This window comes from Lepisosteus platostomus, chromosome 11 (genome assembly GCF_059453375.1).
Source record: "Lepisosteus platostomus isolate fLepPlt1 chromosome 11, fLepPlt1.hap1, whole genome shotgun sequence".
Lineage (NCBI taxonomy): Eukaryota > Metazoa > Chordata > Actinopteri > Semionotiformes > Lepisosteidae > Lepisosteus > Lepisosteus platostomus.
This window is the reverse complement of record NC_142621.1, coordinates 26,654,450-26,671,088: the sequence shown is the minus strand read 5'-3', so window position 1 is coordinate 26,671,088 and position 16,639 is coordinate 26,654,450. Positions and strand designations below refer to the sequence as shown.

Genomic DNA, 16,639 nt, shown 5'->3' with positions numbered 1-16,639 from the left:
GTATTTTTTCTTTAAACTACCAATACCAGCAATATACAGTTTACATAATATGTTTATGTTACTAAATTAATATCGTTTATGACATTCAGATGCGTTATGCTCCTATTCTTTTTATGCTCAGCTACTAAAATTTCCCTTTAGTTGTAAAATTCCATATAAATATTCAATACTAAGCGGATTGAAACGTGCACAGTAAAGAGATTTAATGATTAAATCTTTTCACTACCGACCAATGCACACGAGTGCCCCTGTCATCATTTTGGCCAGCCAATCACGTACCGCGGTACGGCGCGGGGGCTTGTGCATAGTTGCGTGCGGTATGGGGTTTGTACCGCGAACTTTGAATGGCTGCATCTGTATTCAATTAGTTTTTCATTTTGAAATGTAAAATTGTTACTTTGAAATTAAGACACCAGCCAAATGAAGTCAAATCACATCATGGGTCTCAGAGAATCTAAGCAATAGTTCTAAGTCTTTCTGTCATTACTATTGTTAATGTGTTTTGCTGTAGTTAAACATTGTTTTCATGTCTTGTGACTTACTGCCACCTGCTGGCAAAACCTGCGCTGGAAAGGTTGGATCTTCCCCACTCAGCCAGGTTCACTCCTGTTGTGTGATACAGCTCAGGCATTTTTAGAGATCTCTTTAAATCAACTAAAATAAACTAAATTGAACTAAAAATGAATGAAATATTGAAATTGAATTAAACTAGAAATAATTAGTTCAATTAAGCATGTTTCATTTGGCTATTATGATGTATTATTGTATTGTTCAGAAAAAGTCTATGAAAGTAGCTGTCCTGTCATTTGCTAATGTTACTGTTAAAATGGAAGTTAATGCCATTTCAGGGAGCCTTGCTCTTAGGTACAAAAATGAACATTTAATTTCACTGAAAAACAAAAATTCACGGAGGAGACATTCCACATAAAGTGATCATCTTTTTCTTTTCTCATTCACTGGAGGGAAAAAGGCACTATATACATAAACCGTTAAATAAACATGATTTTATTTTCTAAAGAAAGATTTTTGTGCATACAGTAATGTACTGGAAGTAGTTCAGGTGGGTAACTGCGTCAGCATGCGTAGGCTGCAAAGGAACAAGTAATAGGTTTATTCCATGCTGAAAAGAGAAGAAAGAAAACAACATTTTGGCCGTGGAGCCTTCTTCAGGTGCTACCTGCTCACACCTGAAGTCACACCTAAAGAAGGCTTCAGGGTCGAAATGTTGTTTTCTTTCTTCTCTTTTCAGCATGGAATAAACCTATTACTTGTCCCAGTAATGCACTTGTTCATTACGGAAACCAATTTGATTTCTGTCTCTTACTTAATCACAGATGGGAAATTTGCTTTGCAGGCTGGTAAAGACATAACACATAATACATTTATAGACACAACACATTACCCAAGACATTTAAACACTATATATTTAACTGATGTACGGTGAGAAAGAAAACCAATATACAGTGTAGTTCATAAGTATTTGGACAGTGACACACTTTTTGCTGTTTTGGCTCTTTTCCAGCACATTGGATTTGAAATGAAACAATAACTATGAGGTTATAACCCTTTCTTTGAGGACGTCAGGATATCGGCGTCCACATCATAGTTGGGATGTTTGTTCCAGGCCCCAAACCCTTTGAATAAAAATATGCATTTCCCTGTTTGGTAGATTATTTAAACCTCTTATATTTTTTTAAAAATCCAAATAGTTTTCCTAGTTCGTGTTTCACTACTCAATCTTATGAAGTGCACTAGGTCAGTAGCTTTGAGGATTTTGAATGCTTACAGTAAATCAGGTCTTGCTATAACTATGAATAGAATAATGAAGGCTAAGAATGTCTTATTTTTTTAATGGTGTAGTACACCAATAAGATATTTACAGACAACATTAAAACTAACATACCATTTTGTGATTTAGTTGAAAAGTGTCTGGTCATGGATGTGGTAGTGTGCTCACCTATTTGAATAACACAACTTTATACAAAAACATGAATGCAATTATTTTTATTTCAGAAACAGTAGTTCCCATCATTAAAACTCCTTTTTTGATTCCCCTCCATGTTAAACATGTTTGATGGTGGCAGATGGATTATTACAGAAAGGCTCTGGATAAAGCAGTCGACATCTTCGACAGCAAAGATGGTTTTTTTGGCATCTTCCTGGAGTTTGGAATTCCAGGGATCCCTGGAAACACAGAGTGGTTTGACATGTCACTGTTCCAGTTTCTTTATTCCATGGCAGCAGGTCAGATAGACTTTGGATACAGTTCTACCCAGAGGCATCTTAACGTCAGGTTTATTCAATAAGAAGCTATTTGATTAAAGGTGTGTGATAATTTGGCTATTAGACAACTGTTTTTCAGTCATTTCAATCACATTCATAACTATTATTCCTGTCATCTTCTATTGGACTATTCACCCCTGATCTGTACTATTACCTGTCCCTTAACCAGTTCAATACACAAATTTCCCTAAATGCCTATTGCCTTTAATTTAAGAAGAACATTACCAAAAGCATCTTTAAAATCTAATCATATCATTTTGTACGTTCTGTGTGTTTAGTGCTGTGACTTGTTTGAAGAATTTTAACAAGTTGGTAAAGGAAGAATGACCTTTTCTAAAACCATATTGACTACTGCTAGGGTCTTATTTTCATATGAGCGATCCTGTTGTTTAGTTCTAAAGTGGTTTTCATAACTTTACTTGTAAAAGAAGATGTATTAGCTTATATCTTGTCATATAAGTCACATTTAGTCATATTTACTAAACCGAGAGATACTGTAGAAGGGAATGAGGGAGGGCACTGAAAATGGAGAAAATAGAGTACCGTTGAAGAGGACTGCCAAAGATTGATGCACTGGACAATGGACTATTTAGAAGAAGAGAGATCAGGGAAGAGTAGAGGTGCACAGTTAACCACTTGATCAGAGTGGAGTTTGGAGTTCTGCCTCACCATTCCTATGGAGGTAGCAGTGTCAATAAAAAGTGACGTTTGTAGAAGTTTAAGGCCAATTTGTATAAAAATCAGTTTGTTTTTTAAAGGATTCTAAATTTAGATGAATTCCCCCATTCTACATAAATTCCATCCAATGTCTAATTCTGAACCACACTTGTCACTAATGTGCTACACAAAATAAAATCACAGTCACAAACTAAATACTCACCATCTGGAGTGTTCTGAGGCTTGTTCCTACTGAATCTGTCCAAACTAAAAACTTCTTTTTTGAAGAACTACAGTATGAGCACACAAAGAAAACAATTTAGGAATATTTCTTCCACAGGTATTATACTTGAACTGTTACGTACTGTATTGATCTTGATAAATTTGTAGTCATTATTCACACAGAACATTCAGCATTGGCCACCATAGCAGTTGCTATTCTTGTTTATTGCAATTAATAGGAATGTCTTCTAGAATGTTATTTGATGTACAAATGAGCATTCTATTCAAATAATTTCTGTAGTGTTAATATTAAAAATACAATAATGCCCAAATTAATTAATAATTTAAGTTTGGGTATCTAATCCATACCTTGTGTTTTTGAGGCTCGGTGTACTCATCAGGCACTTTAAATGGTCCAAAGCTTTCACAGCTCCCGCGTCCACTGGATGTTCCCTGGGCTCTTAAGTTTTCCAAAGATGGATTTGTTTCATTCTGAATTCTGACGTCTTTTGACCTATTACCCATGATCTTATGCTTTAGCATGGAGCCAAACTTTTTCAAAGGATGTTTCTTGACTTTCTGGCTCACATTCACATCTCCATCCGGCGTATTAACTGCAAAGGGGATGTTGCTGTGCGAGAGAAGCCCTTTGCTCTCAGATGTTTTGGTCAGTTGCACTGGGGTCATGTAATGTTTTGCTATGTCAATGCGCAGACCACTCTTGCTTTGGGCTGGACTGAGATTTTTGTCCTTATTAAGGCTGGGATTGTACACATACCAAGATGAGTGTCCGGGCAACTCCTGTCACAAAAAAAAACAAAAAGTTACAGTTCAGTGATTGTTGTTTCATTTTTAAAAGTAAATCAAAACAAGTAACACTTCTCTTACGGAAAAGAAGATAAGGATTATGGGGTGTGTATATGTTTTTAGCACTGACGTTAACACTAGAATAAAGGCAGACAATGAAATATAAAATAAGAAATCAATGTGAATGTTTAAAATTGCATGTATAGAAAATAATGCATCTCAATTTTTTTTTATGATGCAGATATCAGTTTGGAAATGTAGACAATACTGTGAGCAAGTCTCTCCATAGTAGCATTAACTCACCTGATTGCTCTTGTACTAATTGAGTGATAAAGCTGACATCCACAGACAGGTGAGTTTAGTACGTATGCTATGAACTGACAATAGGGATATTTCTGAGATGTTATACAGTATTAGGGAAAACAAATCTGGATTTGTAGTTTTATTGTAAAGGAAAATGCACAACAAAACTATCATCATATTTACAAAATAAGAGTTCCATTTTCCAGTACTTTCTACACAAATGTCTGTTAATTAGGTACAGAACAGGTCCATCCTACTTTGATAAGAGACATTTTTACAGGTTTGGAACTGTTGGTCATACCTCATCAACCACATCATGCGAAGACGACTCCAGAAGTCGTGTTTTCATACAGTCTGGCCTCGAGGAGCTCTTCATAGTTTTCTTAACTGTCTTCCCTGAAGCCTTACACTGCTGTACTCCTTCTACATCCTGGACTCCTTGAGCCAAATAATCTCCAGGCTTCTCTGGGGTCTCAGAAGCAGAACAACCTTTTTTCTTATTAGAACAAGGTGTCACACCAACAGCTTCTCCTATGGAACGTGATGAGCAGGGCTTATCCATAGTGTCTTCTGGCTGGAAACTGTTTTCAAACCCACTTGGAACTGTTGGAGAAAAGCCCTTTGGAGACTTTTTCATAGAAGACTGTAGTTTTTTACTTCTGACTGTAGTTACGTTTGTGTCCACAATTTTGTCCTGTGTGGACTTACTGGTTTTCTGAGAAATGAGAGATTGTGAAGATGGAATTGAACACCCGCTTCGTAAACCATAATTTGCAATAGTTTCTTTAGCCACACAACAGGCCATTTCCTTGATCATTTCTGGATTCTGTGAGGCAATTCCTACTTGTAATACTTTCTTGCTGCCAATGGATTCCATCAGTTTGCTGTAAACAGAGCTAACGGTTTTCTTGATGGCTTGCTGTAATGGAAGATGTTCTTCAGCCTTTGGTTCACTGATGGTTAGAGTGGAAACCTTTGTCAATTCCTTCAGCGCATCTTTGGTGAGTTTCAGTGCCAGGTCCCTGACCTGAGACTCGGACAGCTCTTCCAGTTCCCCAGAATAATTTTCTGGGTTGGGGAATCCAGGGCGAATTTTCAAAAGCAGTTTTGCCATGATATTTTTCACTGCATCTGTTTGACACATAACAGGTGAAGGTTCTAACTGGTCCATTTTGGTGCACATGAGCTGCTCAGTGCTCAGGGTTTCCATATCAATGGCAGCTTGAGGAGCATCTGAAGACTCGATATCTGAATGTTGGAACTTCATAATTTCTCTCACAAGAGAATCAACTATCTTTTGGGCCAGGGCCTCACTCTTGGCTGCTACTGCTTGTTGTAAGTTGTCTTTGGAACCAGCACTCTGCAGCAGTTCTCTGTAAATACAGCTGGCCACTTGTTTGACAGAAACCAGCTCACATTGGATATTGCTTCCCATTGTTGGATTACATTCTGAGGTATCTGGGGCAGTAAATAGTTTCTTCAGCACATTGTCAATAATGCCCACAGCAAATTCACTGAGCTCCCAACAAGATAAACTATCCATAATCTGTTCTTGTTTCTTCTCCCTCTTTGGAGAAATAGGATGAATTCTTAAGAGCAGTTTAGTTACAATTTTTTTCACAATATCTGAATATGGTAGGGGAATATCAGAAAGTGGTTGAATATCAGAAGCGGGCTCTGGAGGTGACATTCCCTTTTCTTGGCAACCAAGGTTAAAGGTGTCATTTTCACTGCTGTTCACATCATTAGTGGCTTCGTTCGTAATGAAGGAAGGAGAAGGACCTAAGGCTGAAGACTCAGCTGTTGAAAAGTAGAGCTTTGAGAGCTCTTTAACCAAAGATACAATAATGGCATTGGACACTTCCTGATTTTTGGACATTATTGCATCGTATAATGCAATAAGGGAGCCACTTTCTTGCAGCAAGTCATTGTACACTTTTTCAATCATTTGGTCTGCATCCAAAGGCTGAATAAAGATGCATCTGTCATGGTCAGGTGTGCCTATAGTAATTCCTGGAACAGCTGATAACTGCATGATCACAGATTCAGTAATACTTATAACCATTTCACTCAGGGTTTGCAGAGGTCTCTTCAGATCTTCAGCACTGGACTCAGGGCAGGAACAGTTAAGCTGAATTTTCTTTAGCAGATTATCTGTGACTCCATGTACTATTTCAGAAGAAACAAGGGAAACTTCAGAAGACTGTGCTATGGGTGTTGCCTCTTTGTTGTGCTCACTACCGATTCTAATATCACTCATCAGCTCATCAACCTTCACATCATGCGAAGAGGACTCCAGAGGTTGTGTTTTCATACAGTCTGGGCTTGAGGAGCTCTTCTTAGTCTTCTTAACTGTCTTCCCTGATGCCTTACACTGCTGTACTCCTTCTAGACCCTGGACTCTTTGAACCAGATAATCTCCAGGCTTCTCTGGGGTCTCAGAAGCTAAGCAATCTTTTTTCTTATTAGAACAAGGTGTCACACCAACAGCTTCTCCTAGGGAACGTGATGAGCAGGGCTTATCCATAGTGTCTTCTGGCTGGAAACTGTTTTCAAACCCACTTGGAACTGTTGGAGAAAAGCCTTTTGGAGACTTTGTCATAGGAGACTGCAGTTTTTTACTTCTGACTGTTCGACCAATAACAGGTGAAGGTTCTAACTGGTCCATTTTGGTGCACATGAGCTGCTCAGTGCTCCGGGTTTCCATATCAATGGCAGCTTGAGGAGTACTGGACTCAGGGCTGGAACAGTTTAGCTGAATTTTCTTTAGCAGATTATCTGTGACTCCATGTACTATTTCAGAAGAAACAAGAGAAACTTCAGAAGACTGAGCACTGGGTGTTGCCTTTTTGTTGTGCTCACTAGCGATTCTAATATCACTCATCAGCTCATCAACCTTCACATCATGCGACGAGGACTCCAGAAGTTGTGTTTTCATACAGTCTGGGCTTGAGGAGCTCTTCTTAGTCTTCTTTACTGTCTTCCCTGAAGCCTTACAATGCTGTACTCCTTCTAGACCCTGGACTCCTTGAACCAGATAATCTCCAGGCTTCTCAGGGGTCTCAGAAGCTAAGCAATCTTTTCTCTTATTAGAACAAGGTGTCACACCAACAGCTTCTCCTAGGGAACGTGATGAGCAGGGCTTATCCATAGTGTCTTCTGGCTGGAAACTGTTTTCAAACCCACTTGGAACTGTTGGAGAAAAGCCTTTTGGAGACTTTGTCATAGGAGACTGCAGTTTTTTACTTCTGACTGTTCGACCAATAACAGGTGAAGGTTCTAACTGGTCCATTTTGGTGCACATGAGCTGCTCAGTGCTCCGGGTTTCCATATCAATGGCAGCTTGAGGAGTACTGGACTCAGGGCTGGAACAGTTTAGCTGAATTTTCTTTAGCAGATTATCTGTGACTCCATGTACTATTTCAGAAGAAACAAGAGAAACTTCAGAAGACTGAGCACTGGGTGTTGCCTTTTTGTTGTGCTCACTAGCGATTCTAATATCACTCATCAGCTCATCAACCTTCACATCATGCGACGAGGACTCCAGAAGTTGTGTTTTCATACAGTCTGGGCTTGAGGAGCTCTTCTTAGTCTTCTTTACTGTCTTCCCTGAAGCCTTACAATGCTGTACTCCTTCTAGACCCTGGACTCCTTGAACCAGATAATCTCCAGGCTTCTCAGGGGTCTCAGAAGCTAAGCAATCTTTTCTCTTATTAGAACAAGGTGTCACACCAACAGCTTCTCCTAGGGAACGTGATGAGCAGGGCTTATCCATAGTGTCTTCTGGCTGGAAACTGTTATCAAACCCACTTGGAACTGTTGGAAAAAATCCTTTTGGAGACTTTGTCATAGAAGACTGCAGTTTTTTACTTCTGACTGTTCGACCAATAACAGGTGAAGATTCTAACTGGTCCATTTTGGTGCACATGAGCTGCTCAGTGCTCCGGGATTCCATATCAATGGCAGCTTGAGGAGTACTAGACTCAGGGCTGGAACAGTTTAGCTGAATTTTCTTTAGCAGACTATCTGTGACTCCATGTACTATTTCAGAAGAAACAAGGGAAACTTCAGAAGACTGAGCTCTGGGTGTTGCCTCTTTGTTGTGCTCACTACCGATTCTAATATAACTCATCAGCTCATCAACCTTCACATCATGCGAAGAGGACTCCAGAGGTTGTGTTTTCATACAGTCTGGGCTTGAGGAGCTCTTCTTAGTCTTCTTAAATGTCTTCCCTGAAGCCTTACAATGCTGTACTCCTTCTAGACCCTGGACTCTTTGAACCAGATAATCTCCAGGCTTCTCTGGGGTCTCAGAAGCTAAGCAATCTTTTTTCTTATTAGAACAAGGTGTCACACCAACAGCTTCTCCTAGGGAACGTGATGAGCAGGGCTTATCCATAGTGTCTTCTGGCTGGAAACTGTTTTCAAACCCACTTGGAACTGTTGGAGAAAAGCCTTTTGGAGACTTTGTCATAGGAGACTGCAGTTTTTTACTTCTGACTGTTCGACCAATAACAGGTGAAGGTTCTAACTGGTCCATTTTGGTGCACATGAGCTGCTCAGTGCTCCGGGATTCCATATCAATGGCAGCTTGAGGAGTACTGGACTCAGGGCTGGAACAGTTTAGCTGAATTTTCTTTAGCAGATTATCTGTGACTCCATGTACTATTTCAGAAGAAACAAGGGAAACTTCAGAAGACTGAGCACTGGGTGTTGCCTCTTTGTTGTGCTCACTAGCGATTCTAATATCACTCATCAGCTCATCAACCTTCACATCATGCGACGAGGACTCCAGAAGTTGTGTTTTCATACAGTCTGGGCTTGAGGAGCTCTTCTTAGTCTTCTTTACTGTCTTCCCTGAAGCCTTACAATGCTGTACTCCTTCTAGACCCTGGACTCTTTGAACCAGATAATCTCCAGGCTTCTCAGGGGTCTCAGAAGCTAAGCAATCTTTTCTCTTATTAGAACAAGGTGTCACACCAACAGCTTCTCCTAGGGAACGTGATGAGCAGGGCTTATCCATAGTGTCTTCTGGCTGGAAACTGTTATCAAACCCACTTGGAACTGTTGGAAAAAATCCTTTTGGAGACTTTGTCATAGAAGACTGCAGTTTTTTACTTCTGACTGTTCGACCAATAACAGGTGAAGATTCTAACTGGTCCATTTTGGTGCACATGAGCTGCTCAGTGCTCCGGGATTCCATATCAATGGCAGCTTGAGGAGTACTGGACTCAGGGCTGGAACAGTTTAGCTGAATTTTCTTTAGCAGACTATCTGTGACTCCATGTACTATTTCAGAAGAAACAAGGGAAACTTCAGAAGACTGAGCTCTGGGTGTTGCCTCTTTGTTGTGCTCACTACCGATTCTAATATAACTCATCAGCTCATCAACCTTCACATCATGCGTAGAGGACTCCAGAGGTTGTGTTTTCATACAGTCTGGGCTTGAGGAGCTCTTCTTAGTCTTCTTAAATGTCTTCCCTGAAGCCTTACAATGCTGTACTCCTTCTAGACCCTGGACTCTTTGAACCAGATAATCTCCAGGCTTCTCTGGGGTCTCAGAAGCTAAGCAATCTTTTTTCTTATTAGAACAAGGTGTCACATCAACAGCTTCTCCTAGGGAACGTGATGAGCAGGGCTTATCCATAGTGTATTCTGGCTGGAAACTGTTTTCAAACCCACTTGGAACTGTTGGAGAAAAGCCTTTTGGAGACTTTGTCATAGGAGACTGCAGTTTTTTACTTCTGACTGTTCGACCAATAACAGGTGAAGGTTCTAACTGGTCCATTTTGGTGCACATGAGCTGCTCAGTGCTCCGGGATTCCATATCAATGGCAGCTTGAGGAGTACTGGACTCAGGGCTGGAACAGTTTAGCTGAATTTTCTTTAGCAGATTATCTGTGACTCCATGTACTATTTCAGAAGAAACAAGGGAAACTTCAGAAGACTGAGCACTGGGTGTTGCCTCTTTGTTGTGCTCTCTAGCAATTCTAATATCACTCATCAGCTCATCAACCTTCACATCATGCGAAGAGGACTTCAGAGGTTGTGTTTTCATACAGTCTGGGCTTGAGGAGCTCTTCTTAGTCTTCTTAACTGTCTTCCCTGAAGCCTTACAATGCTGTACTCCTTCTAGACCCTGGACTCTTTGAACCAGATAATCTCCAGGCATCTCTGGGGTCTCAGAAGCTAAGCAATCTTTTTTCTTATTAGAACAAGGTGTCACACCAACAGCTTCTCCTAGGGAACGTGATGAGCAGGGCTTATCCATAGTGTCTTCTGGCTGGAAACTGTTTTCAAACCCACTTGGAACTGTTGGAGAAAAGCCTTTTGGAGACTTTGTCATAGGAGACTGCAGTTTTTTACTTCTGACTGTTCGACCAATAACAGGTGAAGGTTCTAACTGGTCCATTTTGGTGCACATGAGCTGCTCAGTGCTCCGGGATTCCATATCAATGGCAGTTTGAGGAGTACTGGACTCAGGGCTGGAACAGTTTAGCTGAATTTTCTTTAGCAGATTATCTGTGACTCCATGTACTATTTCAGAAGAAACAAGGGAAACTTCAGAAGACTGAGCTCTGGGTGTTGCCTCTTTGTTGTGCTCACTACCGATTCTAATATAACTCATCAGCTCATCAACCTTCAAATCATGCGTAGAGGACTCCAGAGGTTGTGTTTTCATACAGTCTGGGCTTGAAGAGCTCTTCTTAGTCTTCTTAAATGTCTTCCCTGAAGCCTTACAATGCTGTACTCCTTCTAGACCCTGGACTCTTTGAACCAGATAATCTCCAGGCTTCTCTGGGGTCTCAGAAGCTAAGCAATCTTTTTTCTTATTAGAACAAGGTGTCACACCAACAGCTTCTCCTAGGGAACGTGATGAGCAGGGCTTATCCATAGTGTCTTCTGGCTGGAAACTGTTTTCAAACCAACTTGGAACTGTTGGAGAAAAGCCTTTTGGAGACTTTGTCATAGGAGACTGCAGATTTTTACTTCTGACTGTTCGACCAATAACAGGTGAAGGTTCTAACTGGTCCATTTTGGTGCATATGAGCTGCTCAGTGCTCCGGGATTCCATATCAATGGCAGCTTGAGGAGTACTGGACTCAGGGCTGGAACAGTTTAGCTGAATTTTCTTTAGCAGATTATCTGTGACTCCATGTACTATTTCAGAAGAAACAAGGGAAACTTCAGAAGACTGAACTCTGGGTGTTGCCTCTTTGTTGTGCTCACTAGCGATTCTAATATAACTCATCAGCTCATCAACCTTCACATCATGCGTAGAGGACTCCAGAGGTTGTGTTTTCATACAGTCTGGGCTTGAGGAGCTCTTCTTAGTCTTCTTAAATGTCTTCCCTGAAGCCTTACAATGCTGTACTCCTTCTAGACCCTGGACTCTTTGAACCAGATAATCTCCAGGCTTCTCTGGGGTCTCAGAAGCTAAGCAATCTTTTTTCTTATTAGAACAAGGTGTCACACCAACAGCTTCTCCTAGGGAACGTGATGAGCAGGGCTTATCCATAGTGTCTTCTGGCTGGAAACTGCTTTCAAACCCACTTGGAACTGTTGGAGAAAAGCCTTTTGGAGACTTTGTCATAGGAGACTGCAGTTTTTTATTTCTGACTGTTCGACCAATAACAGGTGAAGGTTCTAACTGGTCCATTTTGGTGCACATGAGCTGCCCAGTGCTCCGGGTTTCCATATCAATGGCAGCTTGAGGAGTACTGGACTCAGTGCTGGAACAGTTTAGCTGAATTTTCTTTAGCAGATTATCTGTGACTCCATGTACTATTTCAGAAGAAACAAGAGAAACTTCAGAAGACTGAGCACTGGGTGTTGCCTCTTTGTTGTGCTCACTACCGATTCTAATATCACTCATCAGTTCATCAACCTTCACATCATGCGAAGAGGACTCCAGAGGTTGTGTTTTCATACAGTCTGGGCTTGAGGAGCTCTTCTTAGTCTTCTTAACTGTCTTCCCTGAAGCCTTACACTGCTGTACTCCTTCTAGACCCTGGACTCTTTGAACCAGATAATCTCCAGGTTTCTCTGGGGTCTCAGAAGCTAAGCAATCTTTTTTCTTATTAGAACACTGAATTTTCTTTAGCAGATTATCTGTGACTCCATGTACTATTTCAGAAGAAACAAGAGAAATTTCAGAAGACTGAGCACTGGGTGTTGCCTTTTTGTTGTGCTCACTAGTTATTTTAATATCACCCATCACCCTATCAATGATCTCACTTGCTTCTCTGCTAATACTGGTCTCTGGTGAAAGGGATGAACATTGGGAAGCTGAATGTGTCAGCTTGGAAATGTTGGTCACCATAGAACTGATTATGGTTTTGACCACTGTCTCATTTCTGGTGGCTACAGCTTTCTGTAGAACCTGTTGGGATCCAGTTTGGCACAGCAAATCATTGTGAACAGAGCTGGCAACCTGCTGAATCTTGTGTGGTTCATGAAACACATCATTATCCTGTTTCACAACTGTTATCTCCTGGTTTTTGGACAAGTCCTGCAACACACTGTCAAAGAGGTCCACAGCTATCTGACTCAGCAAAGACACAGACATCTTCCCTGGGATTTCTGTAGAAGTTTCCTCTTTTATCAAAGTAGGGTATATCTGCAATAGCAGCTGTGTTATGATGTTTTCCACAGTCTCAGTACACACTAAAGTCATATTAAGTGATTCTGTTGATTTAGCCATAGAAATTTCCTGGAGCCCTGAGGAAACCGGTTCAATATTCAACATTTCTACAGGGAGTGGTTTGATTTCAGAATTGTTTTCAAGGTGGGAGTCTCTTTTCAGTTCCTCAGAAGAACTCTTCTCAATTTCTGATGTCACCCTGGCTGCTGGTATATTACCTATGTTAACAAAGAGCTTTTCATTTAATGATAGTGAAGCAAAATATCAGAAAGCATGAAACAAAAACTAAATTATATTGAGAAGTAACGAATGACAGGCATCACAAATTATTTGAGTATAAAGCTTCATGTTCCTGTAAAACTATTTCATCTTGGAGCTCAGATAACTACAAACAAAGAAGCAGCCATATTCACAGATACGTTATATATGGCTTCTGAATATATGGCTATATTCACTCATTCTCTCATTCATAGTCATGGCCTACACTATATTGGTCTAAATACGTCAAAAACTTTTAAAAGATACAACAGATAGAAAATCAAGGTACTGTATATTTATATACAGTCACTACAGTTTTTAACTTGTACTTCATAGCAACTAAAATGTTAATACACTTTTAAATGATTTGATTTGATTTCCTTCTTACCTTGATTTTCACTCTCTTCAGGCTCCATTGATAAATCACATGCAGCAGACAAAACATCCATGACAGACTTTACAAGCAAGCTGGAAAGCTGATTAATTGCATCATGGTACATCTGTGAACTGGGCACTGATGGTTCAGTACTTTTCTGTGGTCTGTGATCCTTGACAGTCAGAGACACTTTCTCTGAAATCCTTTGGGAAGACTTCAATTCCGTATTTGTATCACAGTCTTGAAAAAGTGAAACATCCTTCTCATTTGTGTCAAACGTTGGAGAATCGGGAAAACTGAGGCACTGCTTCAACAGCCTTTTCACTGATTTCTCAGTAAATGAATACAACAACTGCACAGAAAGCTCCGGGGACTTTGGATGGGATAAATCCTGAACTACTAGGGGGCTCTTTAAAATTGGATCTGAATTAGATTTGTGAGCTGTGCCCAATTGTACTGCAATTCCCGATTTCAAAATTAAATGGAAAACATTTTTGACAAGTTCTTCTGAAAATACACGCAGAGATCCACTCGAGACAAGTTGTTCCACTTTCCTTTCAATAGGACTCATTGTAGGACTCTCTGTGGAGGTCCTGACTTGGTCCTTAGGCTCGTCTGAAACCCTTGTCTGCAGTGGGGGGAGATTGTGCTTTGCTGTGGCTCCTGGTACTTGAGATGCCCAGGACGCCTCTTCAGCTGAAAGCTTTTCAATGTTCAAATTAACATTATTGGAGTGGGTTTGAAATGCTATATTCTCAGTGACGAGACCAGCAGCACACTCCGATTTCTTTTGGCTTGCTCTAGACTTGCTTTTTGTATCTGAGGCCACCGTTACATCAAGTTTGCCCATAATAATGTCAACAATACCCATGGCAACAATTTCAATGTCAGACACTGCACACTCTGCACGGGCTATGTGTTCTGCTGAGAAGTCAAGCTTTGGTGAAATGAGAGGGCTTGGCTGGTCTCCTTCCTCAACATTGTCAACTGTTGTTTTCTCTGAGCCTCTCTTTTGTTCTGCAGCATTTAAGTTGTTTTGAGCTGTAAATGAATCATCTATCACATTGCTTCTGCAAGGAAGTTCCATGAACTCTTGTTCACCTAGTCCCATGTCATTTGCAGTAGAGGGTTTCTTCCAAACACGGGACCGGGGAACTCGATTGCTTTTACATGTCAATTCATTTTCTTGTTCTGCTGTAGGTGTAGGTTGATCCTGAAGCTTTGATGAAGCATCAGTCAAGGGTCTATAGGGAGTGTCCCGAGTCATGACTTCTGTGTCATCTGTATAAGAATCAATCACCATCCCAGGCACATTTATGGGTGGGAAACGTTGAACAGAATATTCTCTACGGTTACTTTTAGTGTATTCTTTATGGACAGTGTCTTCTGCACTAGACATCCTGTCTTTCCCATATTGTTCACCAGAGAGGTGCATTGTTTCATAATCTGGCTTTAAGACCACATCTGAAACTTTAAGATTTTCAAATGTAGATAAAACAGAATCCACCAGTTCACTTGCTTGAAGGGTTTCTTCTGAGGGTTTTGCTCTTGCTCCTGAGCAACATCCTTTGTCATCACCCCTATTTATTTCACTCCTGATTGTTTGCAATATCTGACTGCCAACATCCTTGGCACAGATGATTAAATTTGCCTGATTTTCCTGAGTAGTCCTGCTTTGCCTTGAGAAATCAACGTTCATTAACACACCTAAAGGTTCTGAATCTTCACTAAGATGCTTACGGGGTGCCGAGTTTGTTACTGACATGCTTTTCTTAGTCAAGTGTGGTTCACTAAAGCTCAGGTGTGAAACCTGGACTGAAGGAGGAAACATCTCAAGTGAATCTGCTGATCTCTGCTCTTTAGCAGATAAAACTTTCCTTGCTTTGAACAAAGACAGGCTCTTCTGATTCCAAAAGTGTTTCAGTTTGTTCTTCACAGTTTTGAAGAGTTCCTCAGTCATTGTCCTAAGGTGCTCAGCTCTTCTAGTATCAGTTTTAATTTCTGATGTTCCTGGTAACAGGGCTGTATCAGAACTTTCTAATTTATCTTTGTAGTCTGTTGAGAAAGAAATCTTCTCAAAGCATGTAGCGTAATGTAGTTTTTCTAAAACATCAACAACAATATCTGAAGCCAGTTCAGTGGTTTGCACATGAGAAGAAGAGTCTGAGGACATTGCTTCTTGAGCATGTTTTGTTGCATCCGGTGTTTTACATACATCATCAGCTGTACTGTTTGGTTGCTCTGGGAGATGGGCAAGTCCAGAAGATATAAATTTTGCAGCTGCTTTTTCAATAATTTCACTTATTATCCTTGTTGCTGTACGATGGAATACAGAGCTGGAGGTCCTCGGCATCTTCTCTGATCCTTCACCTTCTCCATCTGATATGATGCTCTCTCCAGAAGAGGAAACACTCAAATTGTCCTCAACCAAGTTCATGTCCATTTGCCCAATTTGCTGTTTTGAAGAAATGTTCTCAGATGACACCACCTTTGGAGGATATCTACAAATCTCCATTGTAATTTGATTAGGGACTTGTCCTGTTGCCTTATCAATATCAGATAATATGATTTCTTCAACAGGAGATATCTGGGATTTTGATTGATCTTGAATACTCTCCTCTCTTATAAATGTAGAAGCATCTCTCTCCCAGTCTTTAGGATATGGTGAAGGGCTTTTAATGGTGTCTAAAATATATTGCTCTTCAAGGTACTCCAAAACTGAAGTAACAACCTCTCTAGCCAGAAGGCTTTCATCTGAAGCCTTCTTTGCCACTGTTGTGCAATAAATCTCCTGGTCTAACTCTTTTTTCATTGCTTCACAAATGGCTCCAGCAGTTTCTACTGTATAGGTGCACAAATCTGAAATATCTGACACAGAATCAGAAAACACTGAAGTTTTTGATGAAGAGCTGACGCTTGAGCTCTTTGCATTGATTTGAGCAGGAGAACTGGAACTAGATACATCTTCTTTAGTCTGGGTGAGTAAAGATTTGAGCTTTCCAAATATAGTCCTTACGATGCCTTTTGCAACTGAACTAAAGTCAAAAGTATGATCAATGGATCCTCTTTCTGTGCTGCCTCTAGAAGTT

General features: G+C 40.4%; 1 protein-coding gene across 2 annotated transcripts; it reads right to left on the bottom strand.

The window, feature by feature from the left end:
* Positions 1 to 1,989: 1,989 nt before the first annotated feature.
* On the bottom strand, positions 1,990 to 10,448 carry LOC148652303 (uncharacterized). 2 transcript variants are annotated; one of them, XM_088598944.1, is made up of 5 exons: positions 10,289 to 10,448; positions 4,574 to 9,664; positions 3,532 to 3,963; positions 3,164 to 3,230; positions 1,990 to 2,184 (listed from the first exon to the last, which is right to left on the bottom strand). In XM_088598944.1, the coding sequence occupies exons 1-5, from the start codon at positions 10,442 to 10,444 to the stop codon at positions 2,093 to 2,095; spliced, it is 5,838 nt and encodes a 1,945-aa protein (XP_088455070.1). In that variant the 5' UTR covers positions 10,445 to 10,448; the 3' UTR covers positions 1,990 to 2,092. The 2 variants fall into 2 exon arrangements, with proteins under 2 accessions (XP_088455070.1, XP_088455069.1); XM_088598943.1 differs by having other exon boundaries at positions 4,574 to 10,448.
* Between the last annotated feature and the right edge of the window lie 6,191 nt (positions 10,449 to 16,639).